This window comes from Muscardinus avellanarius (assembly GCF_963383645.1).
Source record: "Muscardinus avellanarius genome assembly, chromosome: 21".
Taxonomy (NCBI): domain Eukaryota; kingdom Metazoa; phylum Chordata; class Mammalia; order Rodentia; family Gliridae; genus Muscardinus; species Muscardinus avellanarius.
The window spans coordinates 14,592,675-14,619,648 of record NC_137807.1 but is presented as its reverse complement, the minus strand read 5'-3'; the positions used below and the strand labels follow the sequence as shown (position 1 = coordinate 14,619,648).

The 26,974-nt window shown below is 42.2% G+C and overlaps 1 protein-coding gene across 1 annotated transcript in view; it reads left to right on the top strand.

Annotated features, from left to right (window-relative positions):
- SPPL3 (signal peptide peptidase like 3) overlaps positions 1-26,974 on the top strand; it is a gene marked incomplete at both ends in the record, with an annotated part of 45,335 nt that overhangs the window by 14,143 nt on the left and 4,218 nt on the right. Inside the window, 6 exons of the mRNA XM_080717777.1 lie at positions 7,096-7,184; positions 18,419-18,538; positions 20,556-20,634; positions 22,505-22,617; positions 25,598-25,704; positions 26,128-26,291. Coding sequence (XP_080573903.1) covers positions 7,096-7,184; positions 18,419-18,538; positions 20,556-20,634; positions 22,505-22,617; positions 25,598-25,704; positions 26,128-26,291 — 672 coding nt within the window. The remainder of the gene's footprint in view (positions 1-7,095; positions 7,185-18,418; positions 18,539-20,555; positions 20,635-22,504; positions 22,618-25,597; positions 25,705-26,127; positions 26,292-26,974) is intronic.

Genomic DNA, 26,974 nt, shown 5'->3' with positions numbered 1-26,974 from the left:
TATCTGTAGTCTCGTGATCTCAAGTACATCTCGTGGCACCTGTAGTCTCACGATATCTCTGCTTCTGGCTTCTGGGGTTCCGCCTCCTATTCCCGCTGCGAGATCACGTGGGGTAGGGGAGGGACCTGACTTATCAGGGGGAGGCATACTGGGGATTGAGGCATTCTACCTCTGAGCTATACCCCTAACTGCGGCCGACTGGCTCAGTCGGGAATAATAAATTCAGCACTGAATATGGCCACTGAGTCCGCTCAAGATCGAGTTTCTCAGAAAGATGTCCAAAGGATTCGGGTGCAGTTCTGCAGCCACTTATCTGCAGCGATTCTTTCCCCTTTTATGAAATAAACTCCTTTAAGTTCCTATTCACGGCACTTAATGTGGATATTCCTCTCTGGGAAAGAATCTAACATGGACAAAAGCCTCTTGTGCGATTGACACTTTATTACAAAAACCCAGAAAATTTATATCCTTCACCAGTGAGATTAATAGTAAAAAAAAAAAAAGAAAAGAAAAGAAAGGAGTGTAATCACCACAAATCAACAGTGAAGGACATGTAAACAAAGTAAAAAAAAAAAACTAGTCCGGCATTCAAGAGATTAGCTCCAGATCTTGTGACCAGATCCAGCCCCCTGTTCTTGAGCCCCCTGCCCTTGCAGACAGGCGGCTCCAAAGGGCAAATTCCAGAAGACACAGGCACGCCCAGGGCTCGGAGAATAGGCCTCTCATGGAATCTCCTTTAACTTTTCAGAACTTTCCGTTTCTAGGGCTTAGTCCATATGGCAGGCATGGGGAGAGATGACGATCCAGGGGGATGCGATGGAGGTCTCCCAGGTTTCGTCTGTATTCCATTTAAAGTCTGAAAGCTTAAGCAAGCTCACAACACAGTTTAGCAGATAAACACCAAAAAATAACATGAAGTTTTTAGATTTAGTTGTCAGATGTACTTCTCTAGCTGCTGAGCACTTTTCCTCAAATGATAGGCTTATTAGAAACCTATTCCTCTTTTAATAATCCATTTTCCTATCACAAACCCTTTGCAACATCCTTTTCTTTTCTGATTACCCCGGTTCTCTCTTTCCCATTTGGGACAATCTTAGGATAAGCTCTTCTTCATACAAAAATGCTTTCTTATTCTCACCATATTTCCTTTCTTTCACACTTACACATTTATTATATTTGTCCTTTGTTTTGACATATTCATTTCTTAGCCACGTGGCATCTCCCTGTTTCGGGAAGTGCACATACTGGGTGTAAAGGTTAAGAATCTTCCTAGCCTTCAGCTCTATTGTATTGGGCAGTATTAGCTGCTCATCAACTAGGCTACTTTGATGTCACACACAAAGTTTATCTTCTCTGTATCTAGGCAGGATCACAAGGAGAGGGGTAAACAGAGGCACCAGTTGCCTCCCTTACAAGTTCTTAGGGCTAATGGTTTCAGCTGACTCTTAAGGCTTTTACCTAGGTTAATGATTAGAATGAAGGTCAGAGATAAAGGGGAAATCTGCATTTGTAATTACTGTGACTGGAATGCTTGCACTGCATCTGAATTCTAACTAGATTTTATTACCATTTGAGCAAAGCTGAGGGCGTTTAGAGGCTTAGACAAATTACTAGAAAATTTTTTTCTCACAGACTCAGTTTCTCTCACAGTCCTGATCTTACATCACCGGAGCAATTTGTGTGGAAAGTTAAAAGAATCATTACCAAAAGAATAATAGTTATGAAAGAATATCTAAGAGTGGGGGAGTACTTTGGCCAGAGACAACACTTCCCCTCGGGGCTCCGCCTCCTTGAAGCTTAGCCAATTTCCTGCGTGGGAAATCTTCACACAGATGCTGAGGAGAAGGAAGTAATCTCAGCACCTAACCCTATTATAGTTTTGTTTTTTGAAACAGGATCTCACTAAATTGTGGAGGGGCTTGCTACATTGTTGCGGCTGGTCTCAAATTTGTGACCCTCCTCTCAGCTTCCCAGGTACTGGGATTATTAGCTGGTGCCACCATGCCCAGCTTGATGTTATTTTTGGTGGAACTTTTTTCTTGATTTCAATATGGATTGTTAATTTTTGAGAATGCAGAACTACAATTAATTTCTGTATATTGTTGCTGTATTCTGTAGCTTTAGTACAGGAGTTTTGGGTATGTGCATAGATAGATTCCTTAGGATTTTTTCTATACAGGATCATGTGGCTTGCATATAAGGACAGTTTTACTTCTTTCTTTCAAATCCTCCTGTCTCAGCCTCCCAAGTACTAGGATTAGAGGCATATACTATCATGCCCAGCTTGATTTTTTTTTGGGGGGGGAGTGGTGAAAGGTTGAAAATAGAGTTAGGGAGTTTAGGAAGGAGGTAAAAACACTAACCAAGTTATCAGAGACAGCTGCTTTATTCAAACCCTACCAGGCACCCTCTGGGGAGCCAGCCGGCCGTGGGGGAAGGGGCTCACAAGTTGTAGAGGCTGGTTGCAAACCTACAGTCCTCCTGTCTCAGCCTCCCAAGGTTTGGGATTATAAGTGTGTGCCACCACACCTGACTAAGAATTTTAGGTAATTTGCTAAATTACACAAGTTATAATGAGATAAGCTAAATTAAAATGGGGCCAAAGAAAAGTATGGTAGATACTAAAAAAGCCAAAAATAAACCTAAAAATATATACCATGAAGCCAACACTGTTACTGCTGGTAGTCCACAACTACCATGGTAAAGCTCTCTAGCAGCCAACTTTAAGAAAAAGAAACTTAAAACATTCAGTGTCCTTAGATAAAAAGAACCTAAAGGCAGTTGTGCAAGTGAATTGCAATTGTTCTTGGACTTAAAAGTCAGATTGACCTTTATCTCAGAGACCCAGAGGAGAGGCCCTTCAACCTGACCTACACTATTCTCAGCACACAGTCATCCACCCAATCTTATGAGGGCCTAGGGTAAAAGCAAAGAGATGGCTGGCAACTTTCCAGTCTAGAATATCAGTAAAATGCCCACAAGAAGAATAGGGACAGCTAACAATCTGTAATAGCTAACCCCAGGGGAAGAGGGTTTTTTTGTTGTTGTTGTTATTTTTTTGTTTTGTTTTTGTTTTTGGTACTGGGAATTAAACTCAGGGGTTTTCTACCTCCAGGCTACACTTTCAGGCCTATTTTATAGTTTATTTGGAAACTAAGTTGCTGAGACTGGCTTCAAACCTGCCCCATCCTCTTGTCTCAGCCTCTCAAGTACTGAGATTATAAGCGTGCACCACCACACGTGGCTCTGAAGTAGAGATTTCTGTAAATTTACTCCACTGCCAACAGATTCTGAAAAAAAAGAGGAAAAATAACAAGTGTAGTTATTATTCCATTCCTAAGTGAATTTGAGGAACTCAAATTAATACATATCTTCCCAAAGCATGTCCATAGGGAAGAAGCAGTATTCATGTCCTGTTGGCTCCAGACAGGTTCCCATGAAATGCATTACCAGTCCTAGACTGCAGATCCCCACAGACGTTGAGCTCTGCCACGAGAAAGCATAAATTAAAGGTTAAAAGATGAGCCGAGTGTAGTGGCACATGCCCATAACCCCAGTACTTGTACAACTATGGATAGTTGACTACATAAACAAAAGTAATGTACTGTGGGGCTCGTCATATGTTAAAATAAAATGCCTGGCAACAATAGCACAAAGTTTGGAGGTAGCTGGGCGTGGTGACACACACTTGTAATCCTGTGCTTGGGAGGCGGAGACAGGAGGATGGCGCAGATTCGAAGCCAGCCCCGCTGGCTTAGGAGACCCTGTTTCCAAATTTAAAAATATATATAAAAAATAGGTCTGGATGTGTAACCTGGAGTTAGAAGGGTTTCCAGGAACCCCAGTACCACCACCCCCCCAAAAAAAACTTTGAAGGTAAAAATAAGGATAAACTATTTGAAGGTTGTTTATATTTTTTATATTTTTATTTGGAAACAGGGTCTCTTAAACCAGCGCGGCTGGCTTCGAACCTGTGTGATCCTCCTGTCTCCTCCTCCCAAGCGCGGGGATTACAAGCGTGCGCCACCACACCCGGTGTTATTTGAAGGTTGTTTATACTTGAAGTAGAAAAACTAGAAGGTAGATTGTATTAGTTAAAGATGTATACTACAGCCACTAAAATAAGAAATAAACTGAGGTGTGGTGGTGTACTTCTGTAATCCTGGTACTTGGGAGGCTGATACAGAAGGATCACAGGTTCAAGACCAGCCTCAGCAACTTAGCAAAACTCTTAGCAACATTCTGAGACCCTATTTCAAAACAACAAATAAAAAGGGCTTGGGGTAGTTCAGAGGTAGAATGCCCCTGGGGCCACAAAACGCCCCAGTACACAGAAAAATAAATAACAAAAAGGAAATAAGATAGAACTGTTAAAAAATAAGCTCTTTGCACTCAGTGAGACTCTGTTTCAAAATAATAAAAAATAGGGCTGGGGATGTAGCTTGGAGGTTGAATGCCCCTAGGTTCCATCCCCAGTACCACCACATAAATAAATAAAATAAATAGTCTGAAGAGCTGGGCGTGGTAGCCCACTCTGGTAATCCTAGTACTTGGGAGACTGAGACAGGAGGATCTCAGGTTTGTGGCCAGCCTCAGCTACTTAGTGAGGCCCTCTGCAACTTAGTAAGACCTTGTTTCAAAATAAGGAATAAAATATAGGGCTGGGGGTGTAGCTTGGAGGTAGAATACCCCTGGGTTCAATCCCCGATACACCAAAAATAAATAAATAAATAAAACATCTAAAGAAAGCAGAAAAAGGAAACAAAGCATAAGACAAATTAGAAAACAAATCGCAAGCTGGGCATAGTGGCTGCATGCTTGTGATACCAGTATGCAGGAGGCTGAGGTAGGAGGATGGTTTGAGGGTAGCCTCAGCTACTTAGTGAGGCCCTCTGCAACTCAGTGAGATAGCAAGATAGAGGCTGAGACAGGAGGAATGTAGGACCCCTTGTAACTCAGTGAGACCCTGTTTCAAAATAAAAAATACGGCTGGGGGTATAGCTCAGAGGTAGAATGTCCTTTGGTTCCATTCCCAGTACCACAAAAAAAAAGAACCTTCAAAAAGAAAAAACCAAATTCACAAATATCGATGAAAATATCAATACACTATTCTCAATAACTGATCAAATAGGCAGAAAATCGGCCAAGAATATAGTGGATTTGGACAATAGTCCAGTCTGACCTAGTTAACTTTTATAAGCACCCAACAACCAAACACATTTTTCTTAAGTATACATGGAATATTTACTAATATAGAACATTTTGGGACATAAGACAAGTCTCCATGTATAAAGTATGAATTCCCATTTTTATTAGCTTAGATGTGCTAACAAAACCCAATGTACTAGGCGCTTAAACGGTGGAGACCTGTTTTCTCAGGTCTGGAGGCTAGGAATCTGAAATTAGGTTGTCAGCATACTTGGATTCTGTTTTCCAGTTACCACCAGCAGTGGGTGAAAGTCCGAGTTTTTTTTTTTTGGGGGGGGGTGGTAGTGGGGGTGGAACCCAGAGGCTTTCTACCTCTGGGCTATACTCCCAGACCTTTTTAATATTTTATTTGGAAATAGGGTCTCACTAAGTTGCTGAAAGCCTCACTAAGTAGCTGAGGCTGGCTTCGAACCTGAGCGATCCTTCTGCCTTAGCCTCCCAAGTGCGGGGATTATAAGCGTGCGCCACCACGCCTGGCTCAAAGTCCGAGTTTTATATCCCTGGAAATACTTGGTTATTCTCTGGTTTTTTAAAAAATCATTATTTCTACTTTTTTACACTAACATATCATGCTTAACTTATTTTTTTTTTAATATCTACCTGAAACAGGGTTTCTTGAGAAGAAACACAGCGTTTCCTTACCGTTTTCTTGTCTGTGGGGAGCAAAGAATGACACCCGCAGACATCAGGAAGGGAGTAAAAGGTCTATTGGAAATAGCAGGGAATAGGGAAAAGTGGCAGAACACCCCTAAGGGCTGTTGGGACTCTGTTGCCCAGCAGCTGCCTTCAGGACAATACTTGAGGGTAGCCCAAGCCAAATGCCTTCAGTTGCAAGCTGCTTTCTCCCAAAGTCCACGTGATCTGCCAGAAAAGAAGTGCAGGTCACCCCCTAGGGGCCCTGGTCGGCCTTATTGTCCAGTGGAGGCCTTCAGGTCACTACCTGAGTGTATCCCAGGCCAAGTGCCTTCAATTGCACCCCACCTTCTCTCAAAGCCAACGCAGCCTGCGAGACAGAGAAAAGCTCCCCAACGGGGAGGGGTTCCCAGAGTGGGTAACCGTCCTGGTGACTGGTCTAGGGGTTTATATATCTCTGTATGTCCTCTGTTACTTGGAGTCTGAGAGGCAGTTCTTAAAATTTGCATAGATGGTATTTGCATGTCCTTTGAGGGGTCTCCTTTCAGTAGAGGTGTCAGACTTGCTCCAGGGATGTCTCCGGGTTTGTTGATTAGTAAACATGGTTTTGTAAAACTTTGGTCATTCTTATCTCTGAACCTTGGAAGAGCTGGTCTCTTTTTAGGAGCCTTGGAAGTTAATTAGTATTTGTTGCCCCTCAGGAAATTAAGCTTTTCTACCAGGCCTCTTCCCTACCTGCCTACTTCTTTTCTACCTCCTCATACCTACTTTTTCCTTTGAATGTACAAATCCATGTATGCAAAAATCCTATTGTGTTTTGCTCACTGTTACCCCTATAGCACTAGAACAGTTTCAGATAGAGAAGAATAAGTCTTTTGTTTAATCAAAGCTGACAACGTGTGTATAAAAGAGTACTCTCCTAGACTGCAGAGAGTAAACTGGCACACCATTCTGGGAGCATTTACATGATATGTAAAAGTCTCAATGTACTCACCCTTTGACCCAACATTTCTCCTTTAGGCTTTTATCATAAGCAAGTAATTAAGGATGTGCAACAAAGATGTAGCTAAAGATTGAACCATATTGGAAGAATTTTTTTTAAATATAGCAACAAGAGCTATTTTTCATAGTTCAAAGGATATCTTCCCTTCTTTGCCTTAGTATTTTTAACCATTGTCTCATTACTAGCTTTTCTGACCTACTTATTTCTTAAGCAAAGCTAAAACTTACCTATAATTCTTTTTTCCCTCACAGGTCCCTTAACATGGACTTTGAAAATCAAGATAAGGAGAAAGACAATAATAGTTCATCTGGGTCTTTTAATGGCAACAGCACCAATAATAGTAAGACTTTTTATGTTAGTTAACTTTCATCTATATAGCTATCTTGATTTTTCTGTCCCTCAGTTAATAACTTACGAGTCAAGTTTTTATGTTGGATATAGTAATAAAACCTATTGTCTGTATGTTATGATTAAATTTTATCTTCTGAATGTAAACTAATTTCTTTTTGTTTTGTGGGTGCTGGGGATTGAACCCAGGGACATTCTACCTGTGGGCTATATCCCCCAGCTTTGTTTGATTTTTTATTTTGAAACAGGGTCTCACTAAGATGTGGGGGGTGGGGGGCTTACTAAGTAGCTGAAGCTGGCTGAGACCTGCAGTCCTCCTATCTCAGCCTCCCAAGTACTGGGATTACAAGTGTGCACCACCACGCCAGGCTTAAACTACTGATTTCTTGCATATAGGAAACTCATGCCTAAAAGCTTGCTGCTGGTGTTTCATAGAGATAAACAGGAGAGATTACTGTCTGCCTGCTTGTGATTTCATTTAGACACTTTGGTAAGGAAGAGTTTAGTGGAATATCATTTAGCATTTAAAAGAATATAGAATAGTACTAATATATGCTACCATGTGGATGAACCTCAACACATTTTACTGTATGAAAGCAGTCAGACACTATTTACTGTGTGAGTCCATTCATAAGAAATTTCCAACAACACAGCAATAATATATTTAGACAGAAAGTAGATTAGTAGTTGCCTGGAGCTAGAAATAGGAAGAAAAATTAAATATAAACTGAGGGATCTTATTGGGGGAATGAAAATGTTCAAAAAATAGATTATGGTAACAGTTTTAGCACTGATAAATTTACCAAAAAATTACAGAATTATATACTTTTATTGTGTGTATATACTGGGGATTGAACCCAGGGACATTCTACCTCCAAGCTTAACCCTCAGCCCCCCTTTTTATTCTTTCTCCCCCCCCCCCTTTTTTTTTTGGCTGTACCAGGGATGGAACCAAGGGGCATTCTACCTCCAAGCTACACCCCCAACCCTATTTTTTATTCTTTATTTTGAAACAGGGTTTCACTGAGTTGCACCGGGCCTCAATTAAGTAGTAATTGAGGCTGTCTGTGAAGCATGATCCTCCTGTCTCAGCCACCACGCCCAGCTATCTTTCTTTCCCTTTTTCTTCTTTGGTACTGGAGGTTGAATCTAGGAGCAGTCTACCTTCAAGCCACACCCCTAGCTTTTATTTTTAAACAGGGTCTCATAACTTGCTGAGGCTCTCCTCAAACCTGTGATCCTTCTATCTCAGCCTCCCAAATACCAGGATTACAGGTGTGTACCACCATGCACATGCCTAGCCTTTTTTGTTGTTGTTTCTTTTTTTTCTTTTCTTGAAGTAGGGTCTTGCTGAATTACTGGGTCTGGCCTCAAACCTGTCATCCTCCTATTTCAACCTGTAATACTGGGATTACAGGTATTTGCCACTATGCCCAGCTAGGCCAATTTTATGGTATATAAATTATACTCCAATAGTTAAGATGTTTATATGCAAAGAGTTAAGTTAGAAATAAGGAAACTAAGCCAGGCGTGGTGGCATACACTTAAAATCCTAGTACTTAGAAAGCTGAAACAGGATTGCAAGTTCAAGGACAGTATCAGCAAGAAGTAAGACTTTTGTCAACCTAGCAAGACCCTGTTTCCAAATAAGAAATAAAATAGTATTGGGAGTTAGCTTGGAGGTAGAATGCCTCTTTTCAATTACCAATACCACACACACAAAAAGTGACAGAGAGAGAGAGAGAGACAAAGACAGGAGGATCTAGGTTCAAGGACAGCCTCAGCTACTTAGTAAAGGCCCTTTGTAACTCACTGAGACCCTGTTTCAAAATAAAGAATAAAAGATAAATAGATCTGGGGTATAGCATGGAGGTAGAATGGTCCTGGCTTCCATCCCCAGTACCACACACACACAAAAAAGTAGAGCTCAATGGTAGAGCACTTGGCCAGCATGCATAAGGCCATGGGTTTAATCTCAAGGGAAGACAGAGGGAAGGTGTTTGATTCAGTATTAACAGATTTATGTTGAGTGATCCCTACCATGTACTCAGTATGATATTAGATATTTGGAAGAGATGCAAAAGTACAAGAACATTTCTTTCCAAAATGTTAAAAAAAAAATGTGCTAAGGCAGAGATGGCAAGTACCATTTTACCTTCCATATCTGGGATAGGAACTTACCTTTCACTGGCCTTTATGATGGCCTTGGAATCCTTCTGAACAAGTAGCTACTATCAGCGAATCACAGTAAGGTGTAGAGATGCAATCCTTTCGACATCTATGTACAGAATTACAAAGGCAAGGCAGGTGTGCACCATTCTGTTATGTGAGGTCTCTCTTGGAGAAGGATGGACTTGACGAAACCGTGAACTTGGATTAGTGGCGAAGTCACTCCAGGAGAAGAGTATGTATTTCCAGATGGAGACCCATAGGGCAGATTAAAGTCACCACCTAATAAGAAAGAAACACTGTGAGTCTAAATAGTTAGATAGAATATTGATGGAGGACTATGAAGTGATAACTTGACAGAGAATTAATTCAGATAGAGTCACAGGTCATGTGACTCATACCAAAATTCTAAATTTAAAAAAGAGAGGATATAGCTTTGTCCTTTAATTCTTGTGGGGTTCCGTAGGGTGTATGACTAAAGACTGGTGAATTACTACTTGAGGTTACACTTACATGCTCTCTGCTCAACTTGAAGCCACAAGGAAGTCAGGGGAAGATAGAAAGGCCTGCTAGGAATTATGGCTCTCAGCTCATATGAAAGCAGGAAAATGAAAACTAAAACCATAATGAAACAGCACTACACATCTACAAGAATAGCTAAAATTAAAATCCTGACCCCACTAAGTGTTGGTGAAGATGTAGAATGAGAAAGAACCCTCTAGAGCTGGATGTGGTGGCGCACTGGAAGTTTGAGACAAGATCACAGGTTCAAGGCCAGCCTCAGCAACTTAGGGAGGCTCTCAGCAACTTAGCAAGACCCTGTTTCCAAATAAAGAACAAAATAGGGCTGAGGTTTAGCTTAGAGATAGAATGCCCCTGGATTCTATCCCTAGCACCACACACAAAAAGCAAACAAACTTGAACTACTAGGAAGAAGGTACATTGGCACAATCACTTTGAAAAAAGTTTCACATTACATACTAAAAGTGAAGATGTGAACACCCTTAGATGTAGCACAATTGCTCCTAGTTATATTACATACCCACAAGTATAGGCACAGGTGCACCAAAAGTCCTGTATTAGAATGCTTAACAGCACAGCCGGGCATGGTGGCGCAGACTTGTAATCCCAGCATTTGAGAGGCTGAGACAGGAGGATCCGGGTTTGTGGCCAACCTCAGCTACTTAGTGAGGCCCTTTACAACTCAGTGAGACCCTGTTTCAAAGTAAAGAATAAAAAATAGGGCTGGTGGTGTAACTTGGAGGCCAAATGTCCCTGGGTTCCATCCCCAGTACCGGGGGGAGAAAATGCTCAACAACAGCATTGTTTGTAATAGCCAAAATTTGAAGCAACCCAAATCTTCATCATAAAATGGGATACATTTTAACATATTCATACAATGCTATTAAGCTCATATGATTTCCACAAATGTTGAGTGAAGCCAGACTTGGTGGTAAACCCTTGTAATCCTAGCATTCGGGAGTCTGAAACTGGAGGATCATGATTCGCGGACAGCCTCTGCTACTTAGTGAGGCCCTTTGCAATTCAGTGAGACCTGCTTCAAAAATAAAAAGTAGGCTCCGATCCTGGCCTCGGAGGCCCCGGCACCAGCCTTGCCTCACGGCTGGCTCCGATCCCGGCCTCACTGGCCCCGGCACCGACCTAAAGAGGCTGGGATCGGAGCCAGCCGTGAGGCAAGGCCGGTACTGGGGCCTCCGAGGCTGGGATCGGAGCCTGCTGAAGGGTAAGGCCGGTGCCAGGGCCAGCGAGGCCGGGATTAGAGCCTGCTATGAGGCAAGGCCGCTACTGAGGCCTCTGAGGCCAGGATCAGGGCCTCCCATGAGACAGCGTTGGTGCTGGAGCCAGCAAGGTCAGGATCAGAGTCCTCCAGGTGGCCAGGCCTCTACTGGGGCCGTCAAGAGTGGGATCAGAACTTGCAATGCGGCATGCACATAGAAATATCACAGAAAGTAAAAACCAGATGCTTCCCCTAACTAGCAAAAACTAGGAGGAAAGGGGTAACAGGAGGAGTTCGAGTTGTAGAAAGGGCCCTATAGAGAAGCAATTAAGGTGACCAATCAGAGGGGAGGGGATGGGGGAGGATGGAACCTCTTTAAAACTCATGAGGTACATAAACAAATGTATCAAAAATAATCACCAATCAAGCATGGGATCGAGGGAGGGGGAAGGAATGGAATGGGGATTGGATGAGGGCTAATTGGATGATGTGTGCTTGTATATATATCCTCTCAAATCTTGTATTCCAATGTCATATATGATTACAATGTACCAATTTAAAAAATTAAAATAAAAAAATAAAAAATAAAAGTAAAAAAAATTAAAAAAAAAATAAAAAATAGGGCTGGGGGTATAGAGGTAGAATGCCCTGGGTTCCAGCCCCATACTGCAGAAAGGAAGCGAGGGATGGAGGGAGGGAGGGAAGGAGGAAGGACTGAGGGTATAGCTCAGAGGTAGATTGCCCCTGGGTTCAATCCCCAGATCTGGGGGGGAAAAAATTGTTGAGGCTGGCTGCTTTTTTTTTGGGGGGGTTGGGGATTGGACCCAAGGATATTGTATATCTGACTACACCACCAGCCCTATTCTATAGGTCTCACTGAGCTAACAGAGGGCTTCACCAAGTAGCTGAAGCTGGCCACAAACCTGCGATCCTCTGGTCTCAGCCTCCCAAGTACTGAGATTACAAGTCTGAGCCACCACGCCTGTCTAATTCTTCTGCAATTTAGTGAGAATCTGTTTCAAAATAGAAGAATAAAATGGAGCTGAGGGTATAGCTCAGAGATAGAATGCCCCTGGGTTCCATCCCGTGTCATACACACACAAAGAAAAGTTAGAGGGCTGTAGAAAGGGATTCCTTTCCAGGCCCTCTCTGATTTCCCCTAACCTTGTTCTAACCCCTGCATCTACCCCAAAAAGCCTGTATAGAAATGCTCTGCCCCTTAGCATATCAGTCCTCATTTAATTAGTATTAAAAAAAAAAAGAAAAAGCCACATGCACATTATCTGGTATCTGTAAATCCCTTACTTCATGTATAATTTATTTAAACTACAAAGATAGCCAGATGTGGTGGTGCACACTTGTAATTCCAGTACTTGGGAGGTTGAGACAGAAGAATCACAGGTTCAAAGCCAGCTTCAGCAACTTAAGGAGGCTCTTAGCAACCTTGTGAGACCCTGTTTCCAAATAAGATATAAAATTGGGCTGGGAGTGTAGCTTAGAGGTAGAATGCCTCTGGGTTCAATCCCTAGTGGCATGGTGGCACATACTTCTCATTTCAGTACTTGGGAGGCTGCGACAGGAGGATCTTGGGTTCTTGGCCAGCCTCAACTACTTAGTGAGGTCCTCTACAACTTAGTGAGACCCTATTTCAAAATATTAAATAAAAATAGAGCTGGGAGTGTAGTTAGAATGCCCTGAATTCAGTCCCCAGAACCAAAACACAAACAAAATCCCAGTACCTGGGAGGCTGAGACAGGAGAACCACAGGTTCAAGACCAGCCTCAGCAATTTGGCAAGATTATTTATCTCAAAATAAGAAAAAATATTTTTTTACTACCATTGGCTATGTGTACATATGTGAAAATACCAATGTCCATCTTAGTTCTCTGTATGGGGAAGAGAGATGAGGAGGCAGTGGGCAGGGTGCCACCAAGCACTGAAACAGTTTGACTGTAGCTCAGGACAGACTATTAGCTAGGTCACTTCTGCTGCTGTGACACCTAGATCACTTTCCTAAACTGAATTGCCCATTCCTATTATCTGACTCATTTACCTAACCACTGAGAAGCAGTTTTGTTTTGAAGTAATAATTGATTTTTATTTCACAAAAACTTCTATATTCCTCTTTGAAACAGGCAGATGTACATACCCAAGAGCGATTTTTTTTTTAATTTTTTAAAATTTTTTATTGGTGCACTGTATTCATACATCATAGTGGAATAAAAAAAAAAACTTTTGTTGACATACATGCACACATCACCCAGTTAGCCCCTACCCGATCCCCACCCCGTTCCCTCCCCATCCCTCCTTCCCATGCTTGGCTTAGTGGTTGACATCTAGTATTATAGCAATTTATCCAAAATTAAAAATGATAATCTCACATAACAGCTTGATTTGTCTGATACCAAGCTTTTGATGACTGAAAGATAACATTTCAATATTTCTTTTTGCTTTCTTTCTTACCAGAGAATATTTTTTTCTTTTTTTCTTTTTTAGGTGAAACTATCATATATTTATTTATTTATTTTTCAGAAAATATCTATCCTAATATGGAATATGGACTCTAGATACCCAAAACAATCTCAAAAGAACAAAGCTAGAAGGTGTATATTTTCTGATTTCAAACCATATAAAGCTACAATAATTGAAACAGTGTATTACTGTTATAAAGGCAGATATATAAACCATTGGAGTTAAATAAAAGCCTAGAGATAAATTCTTCCATATATTGTCAAGTTATTTTTGACAAGGTTTCCACGAACATTTAGTGGAGGAAATAATAATCTTTTAACTAAATATTGTTGAAAAATAATAATTACATGAAAAAGAATAAAACTGGACCCTTACCTAACCCCATATACAATTATTAACTCAAAATAGATAAAAGACCTAAATAAATCTTAAGACTATAAACTTTTAGAAGAAAATCTGGGTCATTAAACCTCACAACATTGAAATTGGCAGTGATTTCTTGGATATGATTTCAGTGGCACAGGCAACAGAAGGGTATACAAACTCCCTAAAAATTAAAAAAATATTGTATATCCAAAGACAATGTAAACAGAGTTAAAAGTTACTGATAGAATGGGATAAAATATTTCCAATTGCTATATCTGAAGGTATATTAATATTCCAACTAGACATCCTAAAAATTAGCAACAATAAAAGCAAACAATACAATTTAGAGATAGGTAAAAGACTAACATAAATAATGAATCTCCACAGATAACCAATCTTAGTTGTCTGTTGGATGGAAAATCTTGTTTCTCTGGTTCTGGTGTGTGTTACCTATTTCTTCTTTGTAGTTAATCTCTTTGAGTATTTTCTCTAGCGCTGGTTTTGAAGACATAAATTCCTTCAGTTTCTGTTTGTCATGGAAGCTTCTTATTTTCCCATCTAATTTAATAGAAAGTTTTGCTGGGTAGGAAATTTTTGGCTGGAAGTTGTTTTCTTTCAGAGTTTGGAATATGTTACTCCAAGCCCTTCTGGCTCTCATGACTTGGTTTGGGAAGTCTGGAGTGATTCTAATTGGTTTGCCTCTGAATGTCACTTGGCTCTTTGTTTTTGTTGCCTTTAAGATTCTTGCTTGGCTTCCACATTAGTCATTTTGACAATTATGTGGTGCTGCTGCCACGTCCTCGGGCGTGAGGCCGGCGTATATCCTCTGTGGCTCTGAGCTCCATTCTGAGTCCCCCTCCTCTCTGGGGCCTGGTGCTGCAAGGGAAGATGGCACCCGTGCCGTTCCGCACCGCAGCTTCGGCTGCAGCACTGCAGTCTGGTTTCTTTCTGGTGTCTCGTTTTTTCAGCCCTCTTTTTCTCTGTCCCTTGTAATTACATTTTTTGTTTCTCTGCTGATGGTGTTTTCTGGCTATGAAAGGCGCTGATTTTATGGTAATAGAGATTGGTTGTTAGCGGGGTTTGTAGGCTCCGCTTTTCTCCGTCGCCATCTTCCCGGAAGCCCCCCCCCCCCAGAGTGATTTTTAAATGTTGATTCCTCATTACAACCTAATGTGTCTAGTTATGCATTTTTGGTTTTGTTGTTTTAGCTGAGAGGTAGAATCTCACCCTGGTTCAATTCGCAATACCAAAAACAGAAAGGAACCTATTTAGCAGAAATTTAGTTAGGGATTTCACAGATTTTTGTCCCATAGATGCAGTCCCTTGCTCCTATTGTGACCCCTACACCACACTGAAAAAAATATTTTAATGCTTTAATTGGTATGCTGTAGTCTCACATCATAATGTAAAACAAGTTGACAGTGACATATGTGCACACGGTACTTGTAGTCCTAGTACTTGGGAGGCTGAGACAGAAAGATCGCAGGTTCAAAGCCAGCCTCAGCAACTTAGTGAGACCCTGTTTCCAAATAAAAATAAAATAGGGCTGGGGGTATAGCTTGAACGTAGAAGGTCCCTGGGTTCCATCCCCAGTACCACAATCATTTAATAGTAAAATGGGACTAGGGGTATAACTCAGACATAGAATTTTCCTGGGATCATTCTTCAGTACCACAAAATAAATAAATCCACAAATAAACTATTTAATCAATGGGGTTTTTTTATTATTATTTATTTATTTTGTGGTACTGAGGTAGAACCCAGGGGTTTTCTACCTCTGGGCTATACTCCCAGGCCTATTTCATACTTTATTTGGAAACGGTCTCACTTAGTTGCTGAGAGCCTCACTAAGTAGCTAAAGCTGGCTTTGAACCTGCGCAATCCTCCTGTCTCGGCCTCCTAAGCGCTGGGATTACAAGCATGCGCCACCGCACCCCAGCTTTACTCAATGGGATTAAACACACTTTTTTTTTTTTTTAACCAACATCTATGCAAGATTACAAATATATTCAAATCAACTAATTTTAATTTTTAGTATCTGTTTTTCCTTGTACTGGGGATCAAACCCAGGAGCTTCTATTGTACATCCTCAGTATCCCCCGCCCTTTCATGGTACTGGGGATGGAAGCCAGGGGCTTTCTACCTCTAGGCTACAGTCCCAGACCTATTTTTTATATTTTGTTTGGAAACAGGGTCTCACTAAGCAGCTGAGGCTGGCTTCAAAACTATGTGATTCTCCTGTCTCAGCCTCCCAAATACTGGGATTACAAGCAAGCGCCACCATGCCCAGCATTTTTATTTTATTTTGAGATAGGGTTTCACTAATTGCTCAGATTGGCCTTGAACTTGGCAATCCTCTCAGATTCCCAAGTATCAGATACTATAGGCATGTGCCACTAACCAGTACTACTACTTCTTAATGTATGTGTATTTGTTTTCCTTTGGGGGCACTAGGGTTTGAAACCAGAAGCATTCTACCTCCATACCCTCCAGCCCTATTTTATTTTTATTTTGAAACAATTTCTCACCAGGTTGATGAGAATCTCACTATTTGCTGAGGCTATCCTCAAACCTTCAGTCCTTCTGTCTCAGTCTCCCAAGTATTACAGACTTGTACCCCTACACCCGGCATTTGTTTTATGTGTGTGTGGTACTGGGGATTGAGCCCAGGAATGTTCTACCTCTGGACTACACCCCTAACCGTGTGTGTGTGTGTGTGTGTGTGTGTGTGTGTGTGTGTGTGTGTGTGTGTGTTTTACTGGTAATGAAACCCAGGAGCCCTCTACCTCCAGGCTACACTCCCGGACCTATTTTATATTTTTATTTGGAAACAGGCTTTCACTAAGTTGCTGAGACCCTCACTAAGTAGCTGAGGCTGGCTTCGAACCTACATGATCCTCCTGTCTCAGCCTCCCAAGAACTGGGATTACAAAGATGTGCCACCACACCTGACTCTAGCCCTATTTTATTAATTAATTAATTAATTATTTTATTTATTTATTTTTGTGGTCCTGGCAATGGAACCCAGGGGCATTCTACCTCCAAGCTATACTCCCTGCCCCCTGCCCCCTGCCATATATATATATATATATATATATATATATATATATATATATATATATATATACACACTTTATTTTTGAAACAGGTCTCACTAAATTGCAGAAGGCCTCACTAAGTAGCTGAGGCTGTCCATAAACTCGGATCCTCCTGTCTCAGCCTCCCAAATGCTGGGATTACAAGAGTGCGCCACCACGCCCAGCACCCTATTTTATTTTGAAACTGGGCCTCACTAAGTTGCTAAGGCAGTTCTCAAACCTGTGATCCTCTGGTCTCAGCCTCCCATGTACTAGATTACAGGTGTGCAAGAACCATCATGCCTGGCTCTCTTAATCTTTTTTTTCTTCTTTGCAGTACTGGAGGTTGAACCCAGGCACATTCTACCTATAAGCTATACTCCTAGTCCTTCTTTCTTTCTTTTTTTTTTTTATGCTATACTAGGAACGGAACCCAGGGGCATTCTACCTCTGAACTACACCCCCGGCCCTGTTTTTTATTTTTTATTTTGAAACAGGGTTTTAGCTGGGCATGGTGGCCCAAGCTTGTAACCCCAGTACTTGGGAGGCTGAGACAGAAGGGTCACATAGGTTCGAAACCAGCCTCTAGCTACTTAGTGAGGCTCTCAGCAACTTAGTGAGACCCTGTTTTCAAATAAAATATAAAATAGGTCTGAGAGTATAGACTAGAAGTAGAAAGCTTTGGGGTTTCATCCCTAATACCACACACACACAAAAAAAGAAACAGGGTGCCAGGCGTGGTGGCACATGCTTGTAATCCCCACGCTTGGGAGGCTGACACAGGAGGATTGCGCAGGTTCGAAGCCAGCCTCAGCTGGCTTAAGAGACCCTGTTTCCAAATAAAATATATAAAAAAAAATAGGTCTGGGAGTATAGCCCGGAGGTAGAAGGCCCCTGGGTTCCATCCCCACTACCACCAAAAAAAAAAGAAAGAAAGAAAGAAACAGGGTCTCACTGGTTGCAATGGACTTCACTAAGTAGCTGAGGCCAGCTGCGAACCACAATCCTCCTGTCTCCCAGATGTTGGGATTACAGGTATGGGCCATCAAGCCCTTTTTACTTTGAGATAGGGTTTTACTAAATTGCTGAGGCTGGCATCAAACTTGTAATCTTCCTGTCTCATCCTCCCATGCCCAATGTAATGTTCTTGATTTGAGGGACTGTTCTTTTGATTTTACCTCCTGTCATCCCAGATGTTCAACACCAGAAAGTATTTCTTGGGCACTTAGTATAGTGAAGGTACTGAGAACAAGAAAGTTCTGATCTCACTGGGGCCTAAATAATCCATGTGGTAGGTAGTATCCCCCAAATCCATTTGCATTGTGATGAGTTAATATGTGTAAAGTGCAAGGCCATGGTCCCTGTCACGTGGCATGGTTAATGTGCTGCTTCTCTTTCTTCCAGGCATCCAGACAATTGACTCAGCCCAGGCTCTGTTCCTTCCTATCGGAGCATCTGTCTCTCTCCTCGTGATGTTCTTCTTCTTTGACTCAGTTCAAGTAGTTTTTACAATATGTACAGCAGGTAAGTGAGTTTCTCCACTTGTTCTTTGCATACTAAAAGAAAAAGCCCATCTTTTTTTTTTTTAACATGTTCAAGAATTAAAATTATAAACTTTGCCACGCATGTTTTTTCTTCATAAATCTGGCTTTTCTCCCTCTCCTAGCCTCCTCCTATTTGTTTGTTTGTTTTGTGGTTTCGGTGGAGGTGGTACTGGGAATGGAACCCAAGGGTGGTCTGCCTTTGAGCTTTACCCCAGTCCTCTTTTTTTATTTTGAAACAGGGTCTCCCTAAGTTGCCTGAGGAGGGCCTCAGTAAGTTGTTGAGGCTGGCCACAAACCTGCAATCCTCCTGTCTCAGTCTCCCAAATACTGGGATTATAGGTATGAGCCACAAACCTCCTTCTTGAACCACTTGATACATTTACCTGTTCAGACCTGTCAGCACAATTTGAAAGAACGGGGATTTTAATGTTCATGAGCTCTATGACACCAGAATAGTATTTCTTTGGCTGTGGGTTCTTTTCTGATCTGTCACAGACACTCCAGTTTGGCTAGTGGTCTTTGACAGCTTCTTCTAGTGTGTCTGCAAATGGAGATATTAATAACTAATCAAATTAATTTGACCATCAAATCTCTGATCTGTGGGGTGTTCATTTGTTTATTTGTTTGTGAGGATTTTTTTGGTATTAGGGATTGAACTCAGGGGCATTCTCCTTCAAGATATACCCCTTGCCCTATTTTATTTTTATTTTGAAATAGGGTCTCACTGCTTGCTGAGACTGTCCTCAAACCTCTCAGTCTCCCAAGTAGTGGGAATATAAGCACATACCACCACACCTAGCTCTGATCTCTTTTTTGTTTTGGTTTTGTTTTTTGTGGCACTGGGGATTAAACCCAAGGGCAGCCTATATCTGAGCTCCACCTGCAGCCCAAATTTTATTCTTTATTTTGTTGTTCTTACTTTGTTTTGTTTTTGTTTTTGCAGTACTGGGGATGGAACCCAGAGGCATTCTACCCCCAAGCTACACCCCAACCCTCTCTTTTATTCTTTATTTTGAGACAGAGTCTCCCAGAGTAAGTAGCTGAGGCTGTCCTCAACTGCATTCCTCCTATATCAGCCTCCCAAATGCTAGGATTCCAGGCATGCACCACCACACTGGCTTTTTTTTTTTTTTTTTTTTTTTTTTTTTGATAACAGCATTTTTGTGTGTGTTATGTGTGTGTGGCACTAAGGATTGAACCCAGAGGCATTCTACCTCTGAGCTAAGCCCCCAGCCCGATTTTGTTTCTTATTTGAAAAGAGGGTCTCACTAAATTGCAGTGGGCCTCACTAAGTTGTTGAGGCTGGCTTTGAATCTGCAATCCTCCTGTCTCAGCCTCCCAAGCACTGGGATTACAAGCATGGGTCACCATGCCCAGCTCTTATTCTTTATTTTGAAACAAAGTCTCACTAAGTTGTGGAGGGCCTCACAGGTTGCTGAGGCTGGCCACAAACACATAATCCTCCTGTCTCAGTCTCCAGAGTACTGAGATTACAACCATGCACCACCACACCCAGCTTCTGATCTATTTTTAAACATTAACTTGTTAATGTAAGACTTGTTAGATCATTCCCCAGCCCACTATTTACCTTTTCCTGTTGAAATAGGTGAGAATGAGAAACTCTGCCCATATTTCTGCCTACTTCAGATACTTTTTTTTTTTTTCAGGAGGCTGAGGCAGGAGGATCACAGGTTCATGGCCAGCCTAAGCAAGTAGTGAGACTCTCAACAACACAGACCCTGTTTCAAAACAAAAAATTAAAAGGTCTTGGAGTGTATCTTGGTGATAGGATGCCTCTATTTTCAATCCCCAGTATTACAAATAAAATAAAGAGGTTAATTGTGCAAGAGTAAAGAAAGATTCTTTGTGAATTAAATCATTTCCGTCTGTCAAGAAAAATATTTAGAGAAATGACTAAGTTTCTATACATCATGGCATTTTTCATATAATGGATAAAAAAAACAACAAAAACTTAACCATACATTTTCTTTCTCCAGTTCTTGCAACGATAGCTTTTGCATTTCTTCTTCTCCCGATGTGCCAGTATTTAACAAGACCCTGTTCACCTCAGAACAAGTAAGGATTTGAACTTTGCTTGTATGGATTTGTATGTCTTTTTCTTGCTTGGTAACATTGTTAGGAGTTTGTTTCTGGTATAAACTAGAGCACACAAACACCAAGAGATTAGTAAGTCAGATGTTTGGTCTTTTATTTTTTTAAGGTTTGTTTGTTTGTTTATTGTGGTACTAGGGGTAGAACCCAAGAGCTTTTCTACGTCTGTGCTATACTCCCAGATCTATTTTATACTTTATTTGTAAACAGGGTCTCACTAAGTTGCTGAGATCCTCACTAAGTAGCTGAGGCTGGCTTCAAACCTATGCTATCCTCCTGTCTCAGCCTCTCGAATGCTGGGATTACAAGCATGCGCCACCAAGCCCAGCAATTTTTGGTCTTTTAAAATGAAAAGATTATTTTCTTTGCACCTTTTTGTGGCAGAGGAAATAAAAACAATTCTTAGGAAGTAGAAGTCATTGTACTCTACTTCTTTCTCAGATTATTGAAAGATGAGAGGTTTTCTCTTAAACAATTCTTTCATTCCTTTACTAGTAAGTTAATGGTCTATACGAGCTGGGCGTGGTGGCACACGCTTGTAATCCCAGCATTCGGGAGGCTGAGACTGGAGGATCGTGGTTCACGGATAGCCTCAGCTACTTAGTGAGGCCCTTTACAACTCATCGAGACCCTGTTTCAAAAATAAAGAATAAAAAATAGGGCAGAGGGTGTAGCTCGGAGGTCGAATGCCCCTGGGTTCCATCCCCAGACCCACCCACCCCCCCCCAAAAAAAAAATATATATATATATATATAGTCTTTAAGAACAGTGGTTGAATTCAAGTATGGTTTGCCGTTCTTCTTTGGTCACCTAGATGTGCTGGCCAATGCTGCCTTAGTGCCCGTATTCATACTTGAACTCCTGCAATTGCTCCATGTGAATAAAGTTCTGTGCTGTTGGGATGCTGTATGCTCATACACTTGGAAACAGTCACTAGTGGCAGCTGAATTTCTGAGAATTAATAACCAAATAGATTTAGCATCTTACAAATATTTATTTGTCTTTGCTAAATAAAGTGTTTTGTTTTCCACGTAAGAATAGAATTTTCCCCCCTATCCAGCTTCTCCAGAGATTGGTTTTGGCACTTGGGAAGCTGAGACAGGAGGATCACAGGTTCAAGACTGACCTCAGCAATAGCAAGACATCTCAGTAACCTAGCGAGATCTCATTTCAAAATAAAAATTAAAAAGGACTGGGGGTGTACCTCAGAGGTAGACTGGCTCCACCACCCTCAACTACTTAGTGAGGCCTCCACAACTTAGTGAGACCCTGTTTCAAAATAAAGAACAAAAAATAGGGCTGGGGATATAGCTCGGAGGTAGAATGCCCCTGGGTTCCATCTCCAGTACCCCAATAATAAATAAATTTTAAAATATCCATGTTGCTAATTTGGCTGAAAAGTATATTATCCTTGGATGTGATTGCACTTGCTTGTAATCCCAGTACTTGGGAGGCTGAGACAGGAAGATCGCAGGTACGCAGCCAACCTCAGCAACCTTGTGAAGCCCTCTGCAGCTTAGCAAGACCCTATTTCAAAATAAAAATAAAATGGGGTTGAGGGTATAACTTAGAGGTAGAATCCCCCTGGGTTCATTCCTCAGGACCAAAAACAAACAAACAAAAAAAGTAAATTATTCAGTGAGAGCAGAAGCGTAATTCCTTTGGGTTTTCTGTAGCTTACTCCAAACAGGCTTGGGTCTTTGGATTTCCAGGCATCTGGGTATTGCCTGCTGCCATAGTCCAGCCTTTATGAACTCTGATAATAAAGAGCAGAGGAGAATCTGGTCGCAGAGCGCGCAGTGCCCATGAGCAATGGATGTTGTGTGTCTTCCAGGATCTCCTTCGGTTGCTGTGGGCGCTTCACTGCCGCTGAGTTACTGTCGTTCTCTTTGTCTGTCATGCTCGTCCTCATCTGGGTTCTTACTGGCCATTGGCTTCTCATGGATGGTGAGTCACTAAACATAACAGAGTGTAGTTTTACCTGGTAGAGTGTCATAGTTAACTTCTTTATTCACAGTCATACAGCTGTCAATCACTATAATCAATCATTTTTATCCCTCACCCCTAAAACTAGTAGACACACACACACACACACACACACACACACACACACACACACAAGTCTGGGCACTTATCTTGCCTTCTTTAACTTTCTTTTTTTTCTTTTTTTTCTTTTTTTGGTGGTACTGGGGTTCCTGGAAACCCTTCTACCTCCGGGCTATGCTCCCAGACCTATTTTTATACTTTTTTTAAATTTGGAAACGGTCTCTTAAGCCAGCTAGCTTCGAACCTGCATGATCCTCCTGTCTCCGCCTTCCAAGCGCGGGGATTCCACCACGCCCGGCTAGCAGCTAAGATTTAAGTGCCTTTATGTATGGGCTTTCTGCTGGGTATTTGACTTATCTCATTTAATCCTCAAAATAAAACACTTGCACTAACTCTGTGAATTAATTTAAAACCAAGAGTGTTCTGCTTATGATCAGATTGAATAGAACTTGACAAAAGGGAATTATAAACTATTTTTTCTGTGATTCAGAATCAGTATCATATCCATGCACTCAGGAGTCCGTAAGACTCTCAACAACCCTGTTTAAAAACAAAAAAGGGATATAGCTTAAAAGTAGAATGCCCCTATTAAATTGTAGGTTTGCAGCCATTTAAGTTCAGTCTGCAATTCCAAGAAAAAGTAATGCTTGTGGTGAAAGCACTTACTTTTTATTATTATTATAAAGGAATATAGATGGATGAGGTGGCTCATGCTTGTAATCCCAGTACTTGAGAGGCTGAGACAGGAGGATCTGGATTCACAGCCAGCTTCAGCTACTTAGTGAGGCTCTGTTTCAAAATAAGAATAAAAAGTTGGGCTGGGAGTGTAGCTCAGAGGTAGAATGCCCCTTAGTTCCATCCCCAACAACACACACACACACACACAAAAGAACACATAAGATTATTATTATTAGTATTTGATGTCTCTACAGACAAGGGGTGAAGATGGCCTTGGCAGGCTAAAAAAGAATGGGTTACTTGGGAGGCTGAAACAGGAGGATCGCACAGGTTCGAAGCCAGCCTCAGCTACTTAGTGAGGCTCTCAGCAACTTAGTGAGACCCTGTTTCCAAATAAAATATAAAATAGGTCTGGGAGTGTAACCTGGAGATAGAAAACCCCTAGGTTCTATGCCCAGTACCACAAAAAATAAAAATAAAAAAGAATTTGTTACCTCCTTAATAAGACGTACTTACAAAAGGCTCATTTTACACTGCAACTTGATAGAAATTTGGCTGTAAAGGAAAAACTTTTCCAGTGGTCACTATCTATCATAAATAGATCTCTGTGAGATCCACCTAATTTAAAATTTTTGGTGAAGCCAGGTGTGGTGGCACACCCATATAATCCCAGTATTTGGGAGGCTGAGACAGGAGGATCGCAGGTTCGTAGCCATTAAAGATCTCTCATTTTTGTGGTACTGGGGCTTAAACCTGGGTGCATTCTAACTCGGAGCTACACCCCAGCTCAATTTTTTTTTTTTTTTTTTGAAACAGGGTCTCACTACGTTGATGAGAGTATCACTACTTGCTAAGGCTGGGGGCAAGCCTGCAATCCTCCTCAGCCTCCCAAGTACTGGGATTACAGGCGTGAGCCACCATGCCCAGCTTGTAATAAGTGTTAAGAACTTAAAGAAAATAGAAGCCAGGCGTGGTGGCGCACACTTGTAATCCCAGCATTTGGGAGGCTGAGACAGGAGGATCGCAGTTCTCGGCCAGCCTCAGCTACTTAGTGAGGCCCTACGCAACTTAGTGACACCCTATTTCAAAATAAAGAATAAAAAATTGGGCTGGGGATGTAGCTTGGATGTAGACTGCTCCTGGGTTCAATCCCTAATACTGCTAAAAAAAAAAGAAAGGAAAAGGAAGGAAGGAGTGAATTGGAAACTCTGTATGGAGTTCAGCCACTCTTTAGAGGATCTTTGTTGTAAAGGAGAACAGAGAAATGAGAAGTACCTAAAGAGATTTTTAGGGCATTTGTGGGTTTTTTTTTTGGGGGGGGGGGTCAGGGGATGGAACCCAGGGACATTCAACCTCCAAGCTACACCCCCTGCCCTATTTTTTATTCTTTATTTTGAAACAGGGTCTCACTAAGTTGTGGAAGGCCTCACTAAGTAGCTGAGGCTGTCCATGAACTCCGATCCTCTGGTCTCGGCCTCCCAAATGCTGGGATTACAAGTGTACGCCACCACACCCGGCTGGGTGTTTGTGTTTTGAGATAGGAATATTGCTCATTGTTTTGTTTTTTGTTTTTTTGTTTTTTGGTGGTACTGGGATTCCTGGAAACCCTTCTACCTCCAGGCTATACTCCCAGACACCTATTATTTTATATTTTTATTTGGAAACAGGGTCTCTTAAGCCAGCCTCGCTGGCTTCGAACCTGCACGATCCTCCTGTCTCCACCTCCCAAGCGCGGGGATTACAAGCATGCGCCACCACGCCCGGCCAGGAATATGGCTCATTGTATATTGGTGGGGAAAATCCAGGAAAGAGAGTGAAATAGGATGACCAATGTCTCTGAGTAGAGGAAAGGGGCCATGATCTCAGGTGCCAGTTGACTTGGGAGCAAAAATGACACGTTCCAGCATGGGGCCCCAGGGAGTGCACTGGAGGAGGTCTTGGCTTCAGCCTGGCCTGCAACTGCTAGGTTCATGATACAGTCTCCTGGGTCACACAGTCAGCACTGTGTCTTGCATGAGAGAGGAACTGCCTCACATCCAGTAGGTCTACATGGGCCCCAGCGGCACGTCACACCATTAGGTGTGAGTGTCTGAGACTGGAGCTCGGGGTCCCACTTTTGAAGGGATCACAAACTCGAGGGCTCATAAGCTGAAGAGTTTGTGGAAGGAGGATGAGCCGCTTGGTGATTGCTTTCTCCTCCCAGCTCTGGCCATGGGTCTCTGTGTCGCCATGATCGCCTTCGTCCGCCTGCCCAGCCTCAAGGTCTCCTGCCTGCTTCTCTCAGGGCTTCTAATCTACGATGTCTTCTGGGTAAGTGTCTGTTTCCCTGGAAGCCCCTGTTCTTTGTGTTCAGTGGAATCATTCCCTGCTACAGCTATCCACTTGAGTGCTGAAGCCTGCTTGCCCAGCCCCTCTCTCCTGTCCCTTGCTCCAGTCCTGGACGGTACATGTCCAAGTTGTGCAGCAGCTGGCTTCCGTGTGTGTGTGAAGCTGCAAAACCGTAGCTGGTGTGTGTGGCTCTGAGGTAGGCAGACCAGGTTCCCTGCGTGGGAGTACCCAGCTTCACTGTAGGAAGTACCCGTGGATCCAGAAAGATGTTCAGAAACTGCAGGCATACGCAAAGATCAGTCAGAGCACTGCCACACAGCAATCAAACCACGCTCCAAGAGCACAGTGGGCTGACACCAAAGCGGACACTTGCAGCTCCCTCCTGAAGGCTTCTCTCCCCTGCAGGTATTTTTCTCAGCCTACATCTTCAATAGCAACGTCATGGTGAAGGTGGCCACACAGCCAGCTGACAATCCCCTTGATGTTCTATCCCGGAAGCTCCACCTGGGCCCCAATGTTGGGCGTGATGTTCCTCGCCTGTCTCTGCCTGGAAAATTGGTCTTCCCCAGGTAAGACGGGCCCACCAGGCCCGTCCTGTGGCGGTGAACACCGTCTTCTGTGCCTTTGTCATCTGTCTTGTCATCAGCATTCTGTCCTCACTTACAAAGGGCTATGAGCCATCATCTCCATTGTACTAATGACCAACTGAGAATAAGAAAGCAACTTGCTGGGCATGGTGGCGTATGCTTGTAATTGCGGTACTTGAGAGACCGAAACAGGAGGACCAGCAGCTTAGGCCCTCCGCAACTTAGTGAGCCCCTATTCCAGAATTTAAAAAGAGGAAACTAGGATGGGGGTGTGGCTTGGAGGTAGACTGTCCTGTGTTCTACTCCCAGTACCTCACACACAAAGCAGCTTAGCTTTCCATAATGCACTGCTAAGTCATACGGGTGTGCCCCTTATTGTTGATTCATGTTACTAAACCACTACATTACTGCCGGTCCCACCTTTTAAAATTGCCTGGAATAATAGTATCTACATCTTTTTTTTTTCTTTCTTGCAGTACTGGGGATTGAACCCAAGGATATGAGCTATACTCCCAGCCCTATTTTTTACTTTTTTTCTTTTATTTATTTATTCATTTATTTATTTTTGGTGGTACTGGGGGTGGGATCCAGTGTTTTTGTTTGTTAGTTTGTTTTACATCCAGGATACCAGACCTATTTTATTTATTTATTTATTTTTGGTGGTG